Below are 18,480 nucleotides of genomic sequence, written 5' to 3'. Positions count from 1 at the left end.
CAGACAAAAAAGGTTCTGTTTCAACCTAAAGACTAGACTAAAAATTGAAATTAAAGATAATATATACAGATATTGTATGTTTTTTTGTTTTAAAAAGGAAAGCAAAAACCTGTGTACTTTAAGAGTCTTATGTTCATCCCATCAGCCAACTAATTGGTCCTCTGTTGAATTACATTGACCATTTTACTAACAGCAAAATACCTTTACAATGCAAACTACAGAGCATATGCAATGACACATCTATGTTTATTTTTGTTTTTTGTTTTTTTGTTTTTTTGGGGGGGGGGGGTTAATATAACTGATTAAACTCATTGACTGATGCAATCATTTTTGGTCAATTGCTGATCCATGACCAGTCGGTAAGCAGTAAGCCAGTGTGTCCTGGGTCTACACCAGGCCCTCCTCCAAGCAGGACATGCTTTGTTTGTTTATGAGAAGCAAACTAGTTTTCCAGGTCATGTGAAGGTTGGTAAGACTCAATTTACATTCCAGCTTTCAAGTTATCTGGTCTGAGGCATGTGTTTTTGTGATACACCAGAGTGTCAAAGTAATCTGATTTCTTGCTTGTGAAAGTCACTGAACAATCAGAATCAAACTGCATGAGGGTGGTCTGAGAGCCCAAGTCCTCTAGTGGGCCCTGTGCCCACTGCCCACCACCATGATGTCTAATTGACATTTGCCATAGAATACCAGAATTGGCAGGTCAGCCACTGGCGCCCTGTGCTTTTCATTGTTCGCCATGTCACAGAAGATCAAAGGGTCTGGAGAAGTCATGGACAATGTTATGCAATTTAGGGGGACATATTTATAGAGGCATGCATACACCTATAAATGCTGAACAATGGCACCCTGACTGCTATAAGGTGTCTGGATTAAATCCTTGGACCCATTGTCAGACACATCACTGCTGCAGAGGGTCCTGGGTTCCTCCTGTTACACATCAATGCCTGCGGCAAGAGTATGCAGGGAGCTTCTGGATAATGAAGGAATTAATACCTGACCTACAGCCAACAAAACACCTCTGGGATATTATGTTTCAGTTCACCCAGCACTGTGAACTTGCCCCTCAGACTGTCCAGGTTTTCAACCCAGCAGTAGGACCATTATTTGCTGCTTTGTGCAAGGAAGAATAGGAGTACCACTAGACCCCGACAAAATGACCTCCAACAGTCATGCATGTTTCTGACCAAACATGCTCCATGAGGGTTGCCTGAGATTAACTAGTGGAGCCTGTGCTTACAGCCAAGCGGCTTTAGCATTTCACTGATAACGTCAGAACTGGGAGATCTGCCACTGGTGGTTCTCTTCACAGATGATGGTGCCACAAAGTTTCCAGACTCAATCATTCTAGGTCTAAGGGATGAGAGGGTAATGTATACTTTGCAAATAAATAAATAAATAAATAACAGGATTCGAAGAAGGAGTCAGAATTCAGAGTTAACATAAACAGATAACGGTGGTTATTATAACAGTATCAACTAATTATAACTAGAACACAACAATCTTCAACCTGAAGATAAAATCCTTTCTGAGAGGAAGGAAAAAGTATAAAGGAGATTAACAGTAACAAGAAAAAGCTAATCCTACTGGTACCAAATTCAGTGCCAGTAGCCAAATTCTGTCGCTACACAACACACACAAGTCACCCTTCCCAGTAAGAGTCATAACGCCCTCTCTCTCAGTCACACACAGTGCAAACAATGGCTGAAATGGCCCAACAACCCTGTTTGCCCCCATCTTCTTCCTGTTTATACACCGTGACCCTGATTATGAGTGGAAACACCTGCTGTCAGAGGGAGAAGGACAGACAGACAAGTAGACACAGACACACACACACATACAACCACTCCATTTTGTTTTCTTCTTCTGCCCTCTTCCCTGTTTTGAGCGCCATGTCGGCTCCATTTTGTTTAGAGGATTTTTTAAAAGCTCCATCTGTTGTGCTCCTAGAGAGCTGCCGCAAATGCGAATTGCTGCAAATTGCAGAACACCTTAAGCTACAGGTCTCTAAAACACTCCATAAGAGTGACCTGAAAAAGCGGGTAGTAGACGAGTTGGTGGAGGCTGGTCTAATGCAAGTCCCTGATCTGCCTGAAGTGCCTGTGGTCTCTGGTGAGCCTAGTCAAACTTCCTCATTTGAGGGGGACCATAAAGATGGTACGGGTCATGACAGTGTGGGAGATGAGCGGGGGAAGACGCCGCGCACGCTCCCTCGCTATGATCCCCTTTCCTCTGGAAGTTCAGAAGCACGGGGCAGGGCCCGGCTGAAGGTGCAGCTGGCACGTCTCCAATTGGAGGCTGAGGAGAAGGCCCAGAACAGGCGGGTTCAGCTCGAAATAAGAAGGCTGGAGATAGAGGCAGATAAAGCCGTTAGGCTGCGAAAGCTTGAGCTGGAGGCTCAGTCTCAAGCCTCATCTGTCTCTGCTGACAATTCCGGTTCCACCTCCTCGTCCGCTTCTCCTTTTGACATTAGTAAGTGCATTTCTTTAGTGCCTGCTTTTAAAGAGGCTGAGGTGGATTCTTATTTTGCAGCATTTGAGCGCATTGCTGGTGCTTTGCAGTGGCCTAGTGAGATCTGGCCCCTTTTATTACAGTGTAAACTAACTGGAAAAGCCCAAGAGGTGGTAGCTGCGCTTCCCTTAAAAGACAGTTTGGAGTATTCTTGTGTTAAATCAGCTGTGTTGCAAGCATATGAATTGGTTCCAGAAGCATACAGGCAGAAATTTCGGCTACAGAGGAAACGTCCCTCCCAAACGTATGTGGAGTTTGCCAGGGAAAAAGGTATCCTCTTTGACAACAAAAGCCAGTGATTATGATTCATTGCGTGAATTGATGTTGCTGGAAGACTTTAAAAAGTGTCTTCCAGAGAGTATAGTGTTATACCTTAATGAGCAGAAAGTAACCACTTTAGCGACTGCAGGAGTTCTCGCAGACGAGTATGTGCTCACCCATAAGTCCTCTTTTCTGGTTAAAGAGAAGTCACAGTTTAGTGTTGCGCAGCAGGCTCGCACTGTTAAACCCTTAGGCTCTAAAGAGAGTCGAGAGTGTTTCTACTGTCATAAACCGGGACATGTCATTGCGGACTGTTTGGCCCTGAAACGCAAAACAGTGAATTCTCAGCAACCCAAAGGTGTTGCCTTTGTGAAAGCAGCGTTCCATCCTGAGGTGCTTGATTGTGGTGGTAAGGTGCCAGACCCTTGTTTTGATCCATTTATCTTTGATGGTTTTGTATCGCTAACTGATAAATTCTAAAATCGGTGCGCATACTGAGAGACACCGGAGGGTCTCAGACCTTAATCCTTTCTAGTGCTTTACCTTTCTCAGCAGACAGTGCATGTGGATTTAATGTTGTGCTGCGTGGAATAGAGATGGGTTATGCTCCCAGACCCGTTCACCAGGATCTATATCAAGTCAGAACTCGTTACGGGATTTTTCCCCGTCACAGTATGCCCAACCTTACCCATAGAGGGGGTGGCCATGTTGCTAGGAAATTATATTGCGGGCGGATTAGTGCGTCCTAGTCTGGAGGTGCTGGATAAGCCCCTCAGTTGTGATGCCCCAGATGTTTCTGTGACCCTAAAGCTGTACCCAGCCTGTGTGGTTACTCGTGCCCAAGCCTGTAAAGATGGTGACGTTACCCGCGCTGATTCTGTGTTGATGACCTCATTTTCTGAGGAGGGTGCCGCGTTACCTGACGACAACAATGTTTTGTCTTCCCCAGACTTGGTGAACCCTGAGGAGCCTGGTCCATCTGTAAAAGATATTCCACTGCTTTTGACCAGAGAAAACCTGTCGACAGCTCAGATAGCTGGCGAATCATTAAAGCCATGTTTTAAGCGTGTGGTAAGTGCTGAGCAAGCCAACCATGAGCAACAAGCCTATTCCATAGAGCAAAATGTGCTAATGTGTCAATAGTACCCACCTGGTGCAGGAAGTGTGGACTGGGGTCAGGCCAATGCTCTGGCTAAGCAGCTCATTGCCGTTTCACAAAGAAAAATGAAACACACTTATGATAAGGCTTCTCTAAAAAGACACCTCAGAGTAAGTGATAAAGTATTTGTCTTACTTATTTTACTCACTTACTTATTTTTACTTGGTTACCTTAAAAGTACAAAATCCCTCCTATGCCACACTTCTGTGTTGACTGCACCCGACTTGATGCAACCATGCAAGTTAGAAATTGACGCCAATGCTGTTGGGGCTGGAACAGTACTGTTGCAAAAAGACTTGCAGGGATTGGACTACACCATTTGTTATTTCCACTGCACATTTAATCAGCATCTGTTAAGTTACTCCACCATTGAAAAGGAGACATTGGCCCTGTTGCTAGCTCTTCAGCACTTCCATGTGTACTTGGGGTCTGGCACATTACCCATTGTAGTGTACACTGATCATAATCCACTTGTATTTCTTGCCCGAATGTTTAACCACAATCAAAGACTCATGCGATGGGCCTTGCTGCCACAAGAGTACAATTTGGAGATTCGGCATATATAAGGATCAGAAACTGTACTAGCTGATGGCCTCTCCCGGTTGTGAGTATCACTTGTTTTGTTGTCTGTCACGAATATTGAAATTTGTGTATACAAAACGTAGTCTTGTATTTAAGGGGAGGGGTGTTACGGCCCTGGGCCTTGGAGAGAGTGAGACTACCCTTTTGTGCTTATGCAAATCTAAATGTGCCAGGACTCATGGATGACTGGCTGGTGGGAGTCCTGTGCCAGCCTTCTTTTATGCAGATCACAGTGTGCCAGACCTCATGGACGATTGGCTGCCTGGAGATCCCATGAACACTCCATGACCAATTGACTGGCTGATTGTCTGCACCTGGGAGTATAAAAGGCTGAAGATCCTTCACACTAGGGGGGAAACGGCTGCTCTGAAGTGGACATGCAGTGTCCTCCTCGTCTGCGTTGCATGTGAAGCTTGTTTGTTAAACCTGTTTGCTGTGTTGCTCTTTGTTTAAACCTGATATACAGCTGAACTTAGTTTCATTAGAGTTTTGTGATGCTGGCTTGCCTTAGTTACCCTTAGCTTTTATTTTGTGTGCTGCCAGCCTGCTTTAGTTAACCCTTAGCTTTTATGCCTGACTGTTTCGTTTGTTCTTTATGTAATAATTATATGCCCAGTGGTCTGTTGAACAGCCCTGTCAGTTTTCTGTTTAAAGTTTGACATTAAAACCTTTTACTTTACTCATTTTTGTGTGGGGGGGCTTGTGTATGTTACTCCTCCCCTGACGCCTAGCAGAGGGGGTCGTAGCACAGTACTCTTGCTGCATTAGAAAAAAGAGGCTTTCTCTTTGCATGACGTACTTGTTGCATGGGGCTTGTTCAGTATTTTTCCAACTGTGCTGTCATGATAACTGATGCCTGCAGAGTCTGAGATCTAGCTCTTCTTCATTGCCTCTGATTCTCTGTGATTATCAACCTTTGGGCATTCCATCTTGGGTCTTCCTCCTTCTCCTGCTGAGGTGGAGACAGTTTTTGTCAAGATGTGTGGCCTCAGGTCTTTGGTACTCTTGGGGGATGCGGATGGCCCAGATCTCATACATACACATCATCTCTCTCACTCACTCACACACAAAACACAAGGAGATTGTTGATTTGTATATTTGTATTTCTATTTGTACTCTATCCATTATTATATTTTCTTCTTTTTTCCTATTTGTCTTCAATTTCTTTGTGCTTGTTACTTGTGCGTGTTAAGAGAGGGTGTGAATAAAGTAAGGCAGTAAGACAAAGCAATGATTGTTATGCCTGAGCAGTATATTTAGCTATGCTCAGCAGAGGACCAGAGCCAGGAGGCACACCACAGTGCTCCAGACCTCTCAGCTCATTTTGTTCAGAGCACAGAGAGAGGGGATGAAATTGAAAGTTTGGATGACCTGGAGTTTAAACGCTTTAATCAGACACCAGCAACAGATCACAGGATAAAGGGAAGTACAGGAAAAACTATGAACGCTCAAGAAAAGGCGAGTGATAAGGAAAGAACCCCACTAAATGGCATGGACACTGTTTTTGTTCATCACCACAATGAATCCACTGCTAGAGGTGGAGGGACGCAGTGCAGAGGTGACATCAGATGACAGCACAAGACATCCTGCCTACTGAGAATTCATGGACGATGTAATCATGATGAGTTCATCAATCCAATTGATGAATCTGACAAAAAAACACCTTCAGCATCCAAAGGTCAGAGATTCTAACCCAAGAACAAGGGATCCGATGTTTTGGGAAGAATTATGAGAGCTCTCTGAAGGACACTGCTAATCTCGGGGACACCAAAGCTCAGCTAAGCACCTGGCTCATGGCAACAGCTTGGATGGTTCAGCTTCAATGTTTGTCTCACCGTGTACAATGAAGTCCAGAACTCCCCATCTTTAAAACCCCATCCAGCACCTTATTGGGTTTATCCTGAACAGTAACAAAGATGGTGCTTGTATACAAACACCCAGAGAGACAAGTAACTCAAAACTCAAAAGATTTATTGTATTAATTGTAAAATCAGTAAAAGAATCACAGTGAAAACAAGACGTGAAAATCCAAATCAGAAGTGAAAATTTAAATACAATTTTTCAGCTTACTAGAGTAAAAATATCAGTGCTTGAAAACAAAAAACAAACAGCAGAAATAGTTAAATGTATCACTCAGTTCAGGTCATTCAATAATTCTGACCAATATCCATACAGTTTGTACTGTGATGAACAATTTAGGAAAGAGAAGCATTAAAGAGAAAATCATTTAAATCTCACACAATGTTAACTCAAATTAAATATTTATGACAGTGAACAGTTACATCAATATTGATGATTTAGAAATGAAATACATCCAATGTATATATGAGAAAGCCAAATAACCCAAATAAAAACCGAAGCAGTCAGCTCTGATAACTTCTCTTGTACAGCCACAGCTAAAGTGAACATCTATCTTCTTTTAAACAAAATATTAATGATAATTTTTCCAAATCAATGATTTGATTTTAATGATTTTCTTTTATTTAAAACTGATATTTGTCATATTTTAATTTATGTTCTAAATGTGTGTGGTGTGTATTAATTTTTAAAGTGTTCTTTATAGGTAAAGAAAAAAATCAGACCAGTAATCATAGATAATGGCATTTACTCAAACCAGCCACAAATAAAATATAACGCTTGTAGATAAATCCGGTTTGTCACTTAGCCCTTTACCAAATAAATTATGTCCTGTCAACACAAAATAATATAAATAAGACATTTTGTGCTTTCTAATATTTCAGTCCTTAATGAATTGCTAACATTCACTCAAATTTAGAAAAACAAAAAATGAAGATTAAAATAAGGCAAATTTGTGATGTATGTGATGTGTACATTTGGCGAATTTCTAATTTTCCCGTTTCTGGCCAAGATTCACTTTGATTCTCTAACGAGCTTGCAGCCAGTCAGTAAAACAGAATTTCAGTGTTTTAAGGAATAGCAGGCGGTTTTTGTTTCAGAATCAGCAGAAAGGAGTGTTTGCTCAACCAGCTCGGCATTGGATTACAAAACAGAAGGCGTTTCTGTCTACTGAATGAACTCATGGGCAGTGTGTCAACAAGTACTGTGCACTTCAGTGATAAATGTGCTCTTATCAGTGTAAGCTTTATAGGAGTCACATGCAAAAGGTTAATAGCGTTAACTAAGAAATCCGATGCTGACGGGGATCAAGGAGACCAGCGAACGCAGGCCCAGATGTACTAATTCGGCTGTCTCTCACCCTTTACCCACCCCTGTTGCTTGTCATGTGTTTCTTTGGTGTATTAAGAGTTTTTTCATGTGCTATGTGCAGAGGTGTTTTTTTTCTGTTCTCAAACTGATCTCCCTGTTGGAGCTCAGTCTGGGGGGAGTTATTTTTTTCTCCTTATCTTTCCTCATGTGGTGCATTTTCCATTGTTATACCTCTCTGACCTGTCTTCCCCATGTGATGTTTGTGTAATGTATGTATGGTCGGAGGGTAAGATGGCGCCGCCATTGCGTGCAATAGGTCGGCAGCCTTATGAAATTTCCCCTTGTGGGACTAATAAAGGTATATCAAATCAAATCAAATCAAAGAGCAGGCCTGAGCTGAAACCAAAATTTTAGACTGTTCATTGTGAGTGAACAGCCACTGGTGTACATTCTGTTACATCACTAAACCTGTTAAATTAAAACAAAGAAATCCACACCCAAACCAGGAATGGTGTCCTCAGACATTAGTCTTTCATGAGCCAGGGCTCATGTTTCATCACCACATGCAAATACACACACAGGCATAACTAGAGAAAGAAAGCAAGTGTGAGACAACTGAAAAGAAAATCTGCAGCAAACAGCAATTAGAGTTGACTTCTGAATGCTCGTACCATTTTGGAGGAAAATCCCAGGTGGCAGAATACGTGGATATGTTAAGCTTTTATACAATATTAAAACCTATTTCAATCTAAGAGTACAACAGCCAATGGCTCTACCCACTTTCATATTTGCAAAAGGTTAATGTAAATATGTAAACACGACAGGCGACTAAATCAGCTGTCGCTCTCACACACCAGTTCCACTGTAACTTAATTTTAGAAACTTTAGGCATAGTCTGGTGAATTGGTCTCTCCTTACTCTAAGGAGTTACATTTTATTTTACTGTGATTATTCTATATAAAAAAAGAATAAATCCTTTAACAGTCAAAGGACAGACAAAGGACAAACAATGAGGCATTCTGGCAGCATTTGGCTTCTTTTTTAAAAGGTAAACAAAGAAGAGAACCGTTTACATTTTTTTTCCCAGAAGGGTCCCACACAGCTCAGTGAGAGTGGGTTAGATGATTTGGCAATAAAGAAGTGGCAGAGGCTTTCAAGGTATGGGTCAAAAGTAACATTTTCTGCCATCTAACATTTCTATATAAAATAATTTAGGACATGCTATTTTCCTGCATTGGTTTGTGTGGTTTTCAACCTCTTCTGAAGAAAACCATCACCACCTTTTACACAATTTGTGCAGGGTGGATTAAAATAAATGTATATCAGAGAGATGGAGAACTAAAAACACATGTGCGTCTACAAGCTGGAACGTAGACATCTACTAATATATCGATCTAATCCCTTGATAGTTTTCAATGCAAATCACCAAACCAACATTCACTGAGTAATTTGTTAAGATTTCTAAAGAGTCTAGAAGATGGTAAAAAAGCAAAACCCAGGAAGGAGAAACCAGATTAAAGTGAACCTTGCAGTCAGAAGTTCTTCTTCTTCTTCTGTTAGAGGAGCTTGGGCCTGGATGGGTTCGCTCTGACTGAGGAATAAGCCCCAATGTGACTGATGAGGTTGGGTTCTACACTATGGGACCTCTGCCCAGGGACTGTCCTGGCCATTTGATACAGAACAATGTCTTTAGCATGCCCTTTGTAGCAGAATGAACTGTCTAGATACTCAGCCACCCTTAATGAGGCATTGCCAGGGAACATCATGGCTGGGGTGCAGCACTCGGTAGCTGGCGAGACGGCATACAGCTGTGGGGAAATTCTTCGGACTTCTAGAAGGTAATGCCGCCCCAACAACTCTGCAACGGTCATAAAGTATAGAGTGAAAAAGAGGAGATGGGTAGCGGACAGGGTGAACGAGAAAGAACAAGGGTTCCAGTAAGGAAAGCTGAGGAGGAGAGCCGTTGCGCCAACCAATCCGAGCCCCACCCACTCGAGAATGCGGTATGGCTCAGGGTTCCAGTAGCGTTGTAGCCTTTCAGGATGATATAGCTTGATGTAAAGAGTGTGAAGAGCAAACCTACGTGACAACAAATCCTTTATAACAATGAAAAAGTCATTTCTTGGCAAAGCATCATCTTCTAGAACGACAATATTTTTAGGCTTCACCAGCTCCCAGCCTCTGCGGAGACAAAAGACATAATCCCTCTTCTCCTTTTCAAAGGTATTAATTCGCTCCTGTATGCTCTGCTGCTCCTGAGGTGAGCGCCGGACCACCCTGAAGTGGCTCTCCAGCACCTTGGCATCTTGGTTTTCCTGCGGGCCACTCTCCACATCACAGACCAGCACCTCCGCGCACTTCTGCTCCCCACAGCTTCCCACAATGTTACTCAGCTGCAGCATTACCTGGAGCAGGTAGTGGTAGTCCCGTGCCTCCTTCCGCCTGGCTGTTACCACAGTGACCAGCAGTTCAGGATGTTGAGTGAAGTTGTTGAATCTGGACGTTGCTGTAGTTGAAGAGCTCTGCCAGAAGTGCAGAGCCTCCTGACCTCGATCTAGGCTTTCCCGCAGCACCACTTCACTCATAGAATCGAGGTACATGGACTTAATGAAGTAGTAAGAGTACAGCAGACGATGGCAGCACAGAGGAAATATGACACAAAATGTGATGATGGACAGGGCGAAGGCTTGAGTGACTGTGCTGGACCATCGCAGGTACTGGCTCAAGAACACTTTCCATCGAGGCATTGGGGAATTTGTCATGTGATGACAAAAAAAAGTCAAAAAGAATCTGCCCTGGAGGATTTAGGTCAACATTTACAGTGTCCCAATATGATATAGCAGTCCACTAGCACTTACCACAGCAGTGAAACGTAATGACTGTGGCTGAATAAAAGGCTGTGATCTGATAGCCTTGTGGAAAATGAGTCAGCTATTGGCTCTTCTTCTTGTCAACAGAGTGGTAAGAGTTTCAGCTCAGTCCTTGTGGTCTGTTTCTCCACTGATGTCTGTAGAGAGAGACAAGGTATTTCTCAGTTATAGTTTTCAGCTATCCTTTAGATCCTACATTAGAAAACTACTTGCTAGTGGTAGTTCATGTGGAAAGTTTGACACAAACTGGAAATGGAGCACAATAACATTCAAAGTACAAATTTGAAACCTTTTCAAATGTATTGCAGTGGTAAGCACAACATTTTATTTTGAAGGCAAACATTCTCTTTTTGTAGTTTGTACCAGATTTTTGTTAAATCTTTTCTTTGCATATTTAATGATATAATACAAATAATGAACATGAATTTTCAAGGATAAAATTACGTTATCGGATTATTCCATGATAAATCAGTGAGTGCATGCCATGTGAACTGCTTGGAATCAGCAATTTGTTTTTTTATGTTCGCTTATACAGTGAAGGCAAATGGTAAATAGCCTGTATTTGTATAGCGCTTTACTAGTCCCTAAGGACCCCAAAGCGCTTTACACATCCGGTCATCCACCCATTCACACACACATTCACACACTGGTGATGGCAAGCTACAATGTAGCCACAGCCACCCTGGGGCGCACTTGCAGAGGCGAGGCTGCTGGACACTGGCGCCACCGGGCCCTCTGACCACCACCAGTAGACCACCACCAGTCTTGTCCAAGGACCGAGACTGTCCGAGCCAGGGCTTGAACCGGCAACCTTCCGATTACAAGGCGAACTCCCAACTCTTGAGCCACGATCGCCCACAAGGCATGCAAAATTTTACCATCATATCATTACTGTATGATGTATAACTATAGACAGTATAACTGAGTTACAGGCCCTAAAACTTACATGGGGCTGGTTGAAATATAGCATGCTTAACCCTTGTGTTTTCCTCGGATCAAAAATGACCCCAGGTTTATGGCAAAGAAGTGACTGAAGTGATTGTTTGTGAAACCTTCAAATTTTTGTTTTGTCAGTTTGTAATGCTGGCCCATTTTTACTCCCTCCTTGCACTTTCTTAATCAAGCATTAGCAAACATGAATTTGAAAAAGATTTTATCCTTAAGGAATCACACCTAGATGTTGAGCCTGGTATAAAATATAGATAGAAAGGACATCTTTTAGACTGTTCTGACCACTTGGTGATATGACCCATTAAGTCTACCCCAAAAGCGCTTTCGAAGATTTCTGAGCTGTCAGAAAACAAAGAAAACATCCACGAAATCAATGCTTATTTCTGTTACTTCACACATACCTGGTATTACGTTCTTATACAAATAAATAAACAAATAACAGTCTTCTCAGATTTAGCTTATGTTATATGGAATGACCCTTAAAAATAACCCTAAATGCCAGAATGTTGACATTGCTCACACACACCTAAGTAAAGTGAGAGAGGTATTGATTATACTGAACTCCTCCTTCACTGTGGTGGTGGATACAAAACCATTAGTTAATTTAAACATGTTAAAAATGTGAGTACCAAAATCACAGGTGGGAAGTAACAAAGTACAAATACTTACATAGAATTTTCAGGTATCTGTACATTACTTAAGTATTTATTTTTCTGACTTTTAAAACTTGTAAAACTTTTTACTTTTACTCCCAATATTTTTAAACAAATATCTGTACTTTTTACTCTGTACATTTTCAAAACAGGCTCATTACTTTTGGTTTGATGTATTTGAGAGGAGTTATTATTTCACGTCAATACGGGCCTTCAAACATCAAACCGATTTGAGTCTAGACAGTGACAAATGAGTTCAAGTATTAATGGCCTGAGGATGTTGCATAAAAAGAAATGACGTGTGCCATAGTCTGGGGCTAAAGTGGGCCGTTTTTTGTTATTTTTCTTGTTGTTGTTGTTTTGTTTTTTTCAGCACAACTCCGGAAAGACTGCCGGTACCCACAAGTTGCTGTTGTGCTACTTCAGCATCTAGCTAGCCATACAGAAGAGGAGCAACAATAAAGGTGTAACATGTTGTGGCAGGTTATTTCAAAAGCAACTATAAGCTCAACAAACATTAGCAAATGCACAAACTGTTTGTAGCACAGTGTGTTGCTAGCTAAAGGTCCAACTGTTGTATTTCACAGAGAAAGAAAAGAGCTAACTTCACTCAGAGATGGGGAAAGATAAGAAAGGCAGGAGAAGAAGAAGAGAGGTTAGATTTAAAGATAAGGACTGCTCAGTTCAGCTGGATAAACTGGAAATTTGAAACTAACATGCAAGTCCTCATGTTTTTAAATCAGATAGGGTCTGTACATGTGGCATTGCTTTTTTTTTTAAATTGTGAAACATGCTGCACAACAAACTGAGGCAGACTAACTTGCATTTACATGATTTTTAATAAGTTGCGTTTCTCTGAGTGTCATGGGTCCCTGTGTAGCTTCAGCATTGTCTTTGACGTCTTTGAAGTGTCTTTGGGTGTTTCCCTACCCCAAAGCCCGCTTTTTCCTACAGTCATGTGTTCGGGTGATTTTCACCCGGCAATAGTGATAAAGGGTTAAGTAGGTTTGGGGTGGATTTCACCCAGTGATAGTGTTAGTGTATAAAATCAGGCGATCTTGATTTTTAGCGATAATATTCTTGTTTACTCTAATAAGGTCGCTCTGCAGGTTAGTGCTGGATAAACAGGTTAGCTTGCTGTACTGTGATGGATTTAAAGTAAAGAACAGTGTGTGACTGGTGCACAGTGGCTGCCTAGTAAAAAGTGAGTACAAGCAGTGTCCTGTCAGTGTTGAGGATGGAAATCAGACAAGACAACTTATGAAACGTCTGCTGACATCTGGCTGAATTCAAGTGTGTACATCCACAAAGAGCAGCTGGTAGCTGATAACAGCCTGTACATTAAGAACATCTGCTGGAGCTCTCAACAGAAATTATTGTGAGTTGTGATTCTTGTCCCCACACTGAGCGATTACATCTGACTTTAGGAAATTATGATTCTAGAAATACTCCACGCATCTACGTGTTGCGATAACCCCCGTGACAAGACGGTAGCCCGAGTAAACGTTTGCTAACAGTAAGGAGCCAGCAATCAGGGAAACACTGAAATCTTCCGTAAAGGAAGTGTGGCTCACATAATATGCGCGTTAATGTCGTTATGTCGCTATTTTTAGATAATAAACTATATCGCGGTTTAGTATTTACAAACTCCGCGCGTGTGCCAACAAAGCGGTGGACGCCAGCCGTATAATAGTAAAGTAAAAATAAACTCAAGAAATGTTACTGTGCTTTTTTTCGCTGTGGTAGCTTTATTTTTTAAAAGTGAATAACAGATGACACCATACGGCAAGAAACACGGTCTGTGTTTAAACAACACTCTCTCTAAGCTCTGGGTAACACCATGGATCAGTCAAAGTTAGTAAAAACACCCAACACATGATTGTTTGCGCTTAACGTGCCAGATTAAATTCTGTTGCTCGCGCCGTCCCAGCGCTGTGAAATACGGATCAAAGATCACCGTTACGCCGCGTGAACCATCCGAGAATGAGGAGGGCCACAATTCAGACATTCTGAGAGAAAACACGGCAGACAAATAAATAAATAAATAACACTTACACTTACGATTTCCGTTCCTCGCTAACATGACCGAACATCACAGCAACCTCCCCTAAGATACGGCAAGTGACCCGCAGTAAAATACCGTATTCCTGAGAACACAGTCGCAGAGGTGCATGCTGCTCCTGATCAGCAGGTGGCGCCACCTGACACAAGAAATGCATACAGGAGGGGTCTTTTTTTCTGTGTTCTCACTAATGAAAGCTACCTTCCGCTTCTCCCTTGTTCACAACAGCAGAAAACTCTCAAAAACATTTTAAACACTTATCAGGGACACAGAGTTGAGTGTCATAATCATAATACTGCACACAATAAACACTGCAAAAGGAACAGCTTAGCCACAAGTGACACACACACACATACAAACAAACAAACAAAAATATTTCATCCACTATTCAATGATTTAACAACATAAACTGAATCAGATTAAAACATACATGAACATCTTCACTTTTCTGCACTCCGTCCTGTTAAAGAGTAAACAAATTTCTTCTATACTACCAAAAGTTATTTATCATCTATTATCAAAGATTCCTTTATTGTCACCGTACAGGGAAACTGGCACAAGGTTTACATTTCAGAAGACTATTAGCTGAGTCTTCTGAAATGACAAGTGGTGGAAGAACTTTTAAAAACCCTTACTTTAAGAAAAGTTGCAATGAAACAGTAATAAAACACCCTGCTATGCAAAAAGTATAAAAAGTAAGAATATTTTTTCTGCAGAGAAATGTTTGCCATCAGTGTTAAATTGATTAATAGTATTGATGCATGTGTTTAAGGTTGAGCTCATTTAAAAACTTTATATTCTGTTTAATAAATATATATATATTTATATATATATAAAGTATCATATTCTATAAATGGTGTATTTTTAGTGGTTGCCCTGTGAGAACCACAAGTCTAAAGAAAAATAATTTTTTGAAAACCCCTAAAAACAGTTATTCATGAGCTCAGAAACACGAGCCTTGAGTGTGTGACATGGTTAACTGTCAATCTGCAGGGGATTAAAAATATTAATGAATAATAAAGATCGACTGTTGGCAAACAACTGTTACATCTGCACTTGGTCAACTTAGTAAATGGACTGTTTCTTATATCGCAGTTTTTTTACTCCACCTGAGTACTCTAAGCATTGCCTCAATCATGCCTCAACCACATGCCTCACTCATCCATTCATGCAAGCACATTTTTCTATGCTTAAGTGTTTTCTATCTAACATTCACACATTTATACTCTGATGGATGCGTTAGAGACAACTTTGGTCCAGCATCTTGCCGATGGATATTTGGCATCTACACTGGAGCAGCGTGGGACTGAACCACCAAGTTTCCAATTAGTTCTTACCTACCTAATGAGCTACAGGTAGCCACTTACAAGTTTTGTTAGCCTGGGCATGAGAAGAGCTGCCATCTCATCAAGACTTGCTAGTGTAGTGTTAGTAGCAATTTTCTTCACACTTCCATCCTCTTTACACTACACATGTTGCCCAAGGTGGTTAGTAAGAAATTATTTTAATTTATGTCTACCTACAGATTTGGCAAGTGCTGCTAGGTTATTTGTCAAGAAGCAGTTAAGGTAAACAGTAGGTAAATGATTTGTTAACAGTTTGTTAACCTTTAATGTTTATTCCTATGTGTTCAGTGACAGATTCTGTATGTAAGTCTCAGCTGACAGAGATCCACCAGCTTACAGGAAGAAGAGTGGGGTAACACCAGCATAGTGACGCTTTGCTCATCATGCCATGGCATGCTAGACACTGCCAAGCCTAGCCTAGGAAAGAAAAAGACTATTAGTTTTCATTCCCTTAATGACTCCACACCTGTAAGACACATGCTGGGCTGCTTTACTGGTTTTTAACAGCCTGGAAATGAAAACCTACTGTTTAAACGCAATATTGCAAAAGAGCTTTCAAGGAAGGAGGAGGTCCAAGTCACTGACTCACAAAACAATGAGGTTTACAGACTAAAAACTGTGATCTCATTTCTTTTGGGAAGGGCCAATCCCTGATTGTGATCAAATGTGCCACTCCTTAAATCCAGTTAAACTACATAAAGATGAAGGGATCAAGGAACGCAAAAAACTATTTTTTCAAACGGTGTTGCAGTTAATCTCAGCAAGGAATGAAATCCTGCTAACTACTATGACCTCCACAAATAGTGACTGAATTTTCATTTAAAATCAGCAAGAAAAAGAATCATTGAGAGATGCAAGAATCTTAGAAAGAGAACGGTCTTTCACTGCAGAAGGATGGACTCCAGTTTAAAGGCAGTTTCATGTTCATTCTGTTCAAACACTGCCAATTCTACCAAACTTAATGTAGACATAGGGATTGCCTATTGTTTAAGTATTTACTGGATTTTATTATTTATCTCCTGCATCGTGACAGACAAACAAACTATCCTCAGTGGATTCTGCATCTCGATGACTGGACTATGCAAGAATTTTAGTTTAATTACAAATTTTCTAACTACATGTTGAATATGAATAGAGAAAGACAGTCAGCTGTCAGGCCACAGGTCTACCTGGGGGTAGACTGGGTGTTTTGGTTGCTGGCCTGCTTCTGTGGGGGTTGTGGTCTGGGGTGGCTCGGGCCTCTCAGTTGCATGGTGGGTACTCCGCTGGCTGTGAGGCAGTTCTTGGGGCTGGGGGTCTGGGGCCCCATCCTTGGCTTGTGCTGGGGTTGCCAGCCTGTCTGCTGCCTCTGGTTCCCTGGCACTCCTGCCCTTGGCTGTGGGAGCTCTGTCCAGCTTCCCTCTCCCCCTGCTGGGGTGGACGCACATGTGTCATTGGGATGTGTGGCCTCGGGTTTTCAATGCTTTTATGGGGTGGTGGATGCTGGGGCCTCCAAGGGATGCTGCTATGACTTAGAAAGTAGCTGCTTATTTTTATTATTTCTTTCTAACTAGCATAAAAAACATTAGCTAATGTAGATTAGATCACAAAAATTTCAGAGATTTTCAGAACTTTCAGAGATACAAGTCTGGTGTTATATTGGTAATTGCCAGCCAAGAAGCTGATGCACTTTATTATGTTTATTGGGTAAAGATTTTTATTGATATTCTGGTCTTCATTGTTAGTTTACAGTCCAGCTTCAGTAAAAGCAAGTCAAATTAACATTTACTGTCAATGGCCAACATTGACAGGTAAGAGTAGACCATATTCACCTTTAATATTGCTATGGATCAGTTTATGCTTTTTATTAGGTTGCAAATTCTATTTCTTTGTTACATTTAACTTTTGAGTGACAGCACAAACACAGAGAGAGGAGGATGGGGTGGGGGGGGAGAAAGGGAGAGAGTAGTATGAAGAAAGCAAAGAGAGAGAAAGTTAAAAGAAACAGGTAAGATAGGACATGTAGCCAAAGTCAACAAAACGTTATAAAGCTTCTGTCTTCCCTGCATTCATTGATGATGATTTCACAAAACGAATGTAGATCCCCAACCTGCTGTTAAAGTAATTACTGTAAGATTATATTTTTCTTCATTTCTAGCTGAGTATGTTTATGTGTGATTGTCAGTACAAAGGTTTGAGGAGAATGAATAAGAGTGGACAAAGAAATTGTATGATAGCAGGAAGAGCCAGGTGAGCAAATTTCCAGATAGTTAAATGGAAAAACAATTATTTTTCACATAATTCACATAGATTTTATGGATGCTTTGTGTGATTTCCAATAGCATATGATAGAAATGGTAGCACTTAACATTTAAAAGTTTGGACTTAGAATCTCCCCTGGTTTCTGTGTTCACCAGCTTTGAATATCCAAAATGGTACTCTGGTAATTTGGGGGATTTTATATTTTTGGAAGCAGAATTCAATCTTGTACACAAGCTTCAACTGACAGAGGTCCATTAATTTACAGGAGGAAGAGTCAGGTAACACCCCTGTGGTGACACTTATTATGTTATGACATGCCATGACAAACCCAGCCAACCCTAGCCTCCACAACTGTAAGACACCCGCTGGGCTGGGGGCTGGTTTACTGGTTATTACAAAAACTCGGTTCTCATATTGTGGCTCAGACTACTGTACAGTGTATCAACTGTGCTGACAAAGAAAACTTTGAAAAATCTCTTTGGATTGGTCACCCTTGATTATTGTAAAATCAGCTACATTCATCACCGCCCCATTATCCTCCACCCCAGATCATTTTGGAGGCTAAAACAGTTATCCTGGATCTTTCTTTAGTACCTGGTGGAATTGCAACTAGGTTTTCAAAAGGTTGTTGGTCCCCAGGGAAGTTTCTTTGCTGAACTCTAAATACTAGAAATAA

The 18,480-nt window shown here is 41.3% G+C and overlaps 2 protein-coding genes across 3 annotated transcripts; one reads left to right on the top strand and one right to left on the bottom strand.

The window, feature by feature from the left end:
- The first annotated feature begins 122 nt into the window (after nucleotides 1–122).
- On the top strand, nucleotides 123–3,355 carry LOC146386211 (uncharacterized). The gene has a single exon (XM_084932296.1). It carries the CDS (start codon nucleotides 1,701–1,703, stop codon nucleotides 2,808–2,810), a length of 1,110 nt encoding a protein of 369 aa, XP_084788422.1. The 5' UTR covers nucleotides 123–1,700; the 3' UTR covers nucleotides 2,811–3,355.
- A 3,108-nt stretch (nucleotides 3,356–6,463) lies between these two features.
- On the bottom strand, nucleotides 6,464–14,330 carry pgap4 (post-GPI attachment to proteins GalNAc transferase 4). 2 transcript variants are annotated; one of them, XM_084932295.1, is made up of 2 exons: nucleotides 14,217–14,330; nucleotides 6,464–10,688 (listed from the first exon to the last, which is right to left on the bottom strand). In XM_084932295.1, exon 2 carries the CDS (start codon nucleotides 10,441–10,443, stop codon nucleotides 9,238–9,240), a length of 1,206 nt encoding a protein of 401 aa, XP_084788421.1. In that variant the 5' UTR covers nucleotides 10,444–10,688; nucleotides 14,217–14,330; the 3' UTR covers nucleotides 6,464–9,237. The 2 variants fall into 2 exon arrangements, with proteins under 2 accessions (XP_084788421.1, XP_084788419.1); XM_084932293.1 differs by having other exon boundaries at nucleotides 14,211–14,329.
- Between the last annotated feature and the right edge of the window lie 4,150 nt (nucleotides 14,331–18,480).

This window comes from Perissodus microlepis, chromosome 6, assembly GCF_051167445.1.
Source record: "Perissodus microlepis isolate ML-2025 ecotype Zambia chromosome 6, ASM5116744v1, whole genome shotgun sequence".
NCBI lineage: Eukaryota > Metazoa > Chordata > Actinopteri > Cichliformes > Cichlidae > Perissodus > Perissodus microlepis.
Note: the sequence above shows the minus strand (reverse complement) of the source record. Positions and strands in the feature narration are given on the sequence as shown.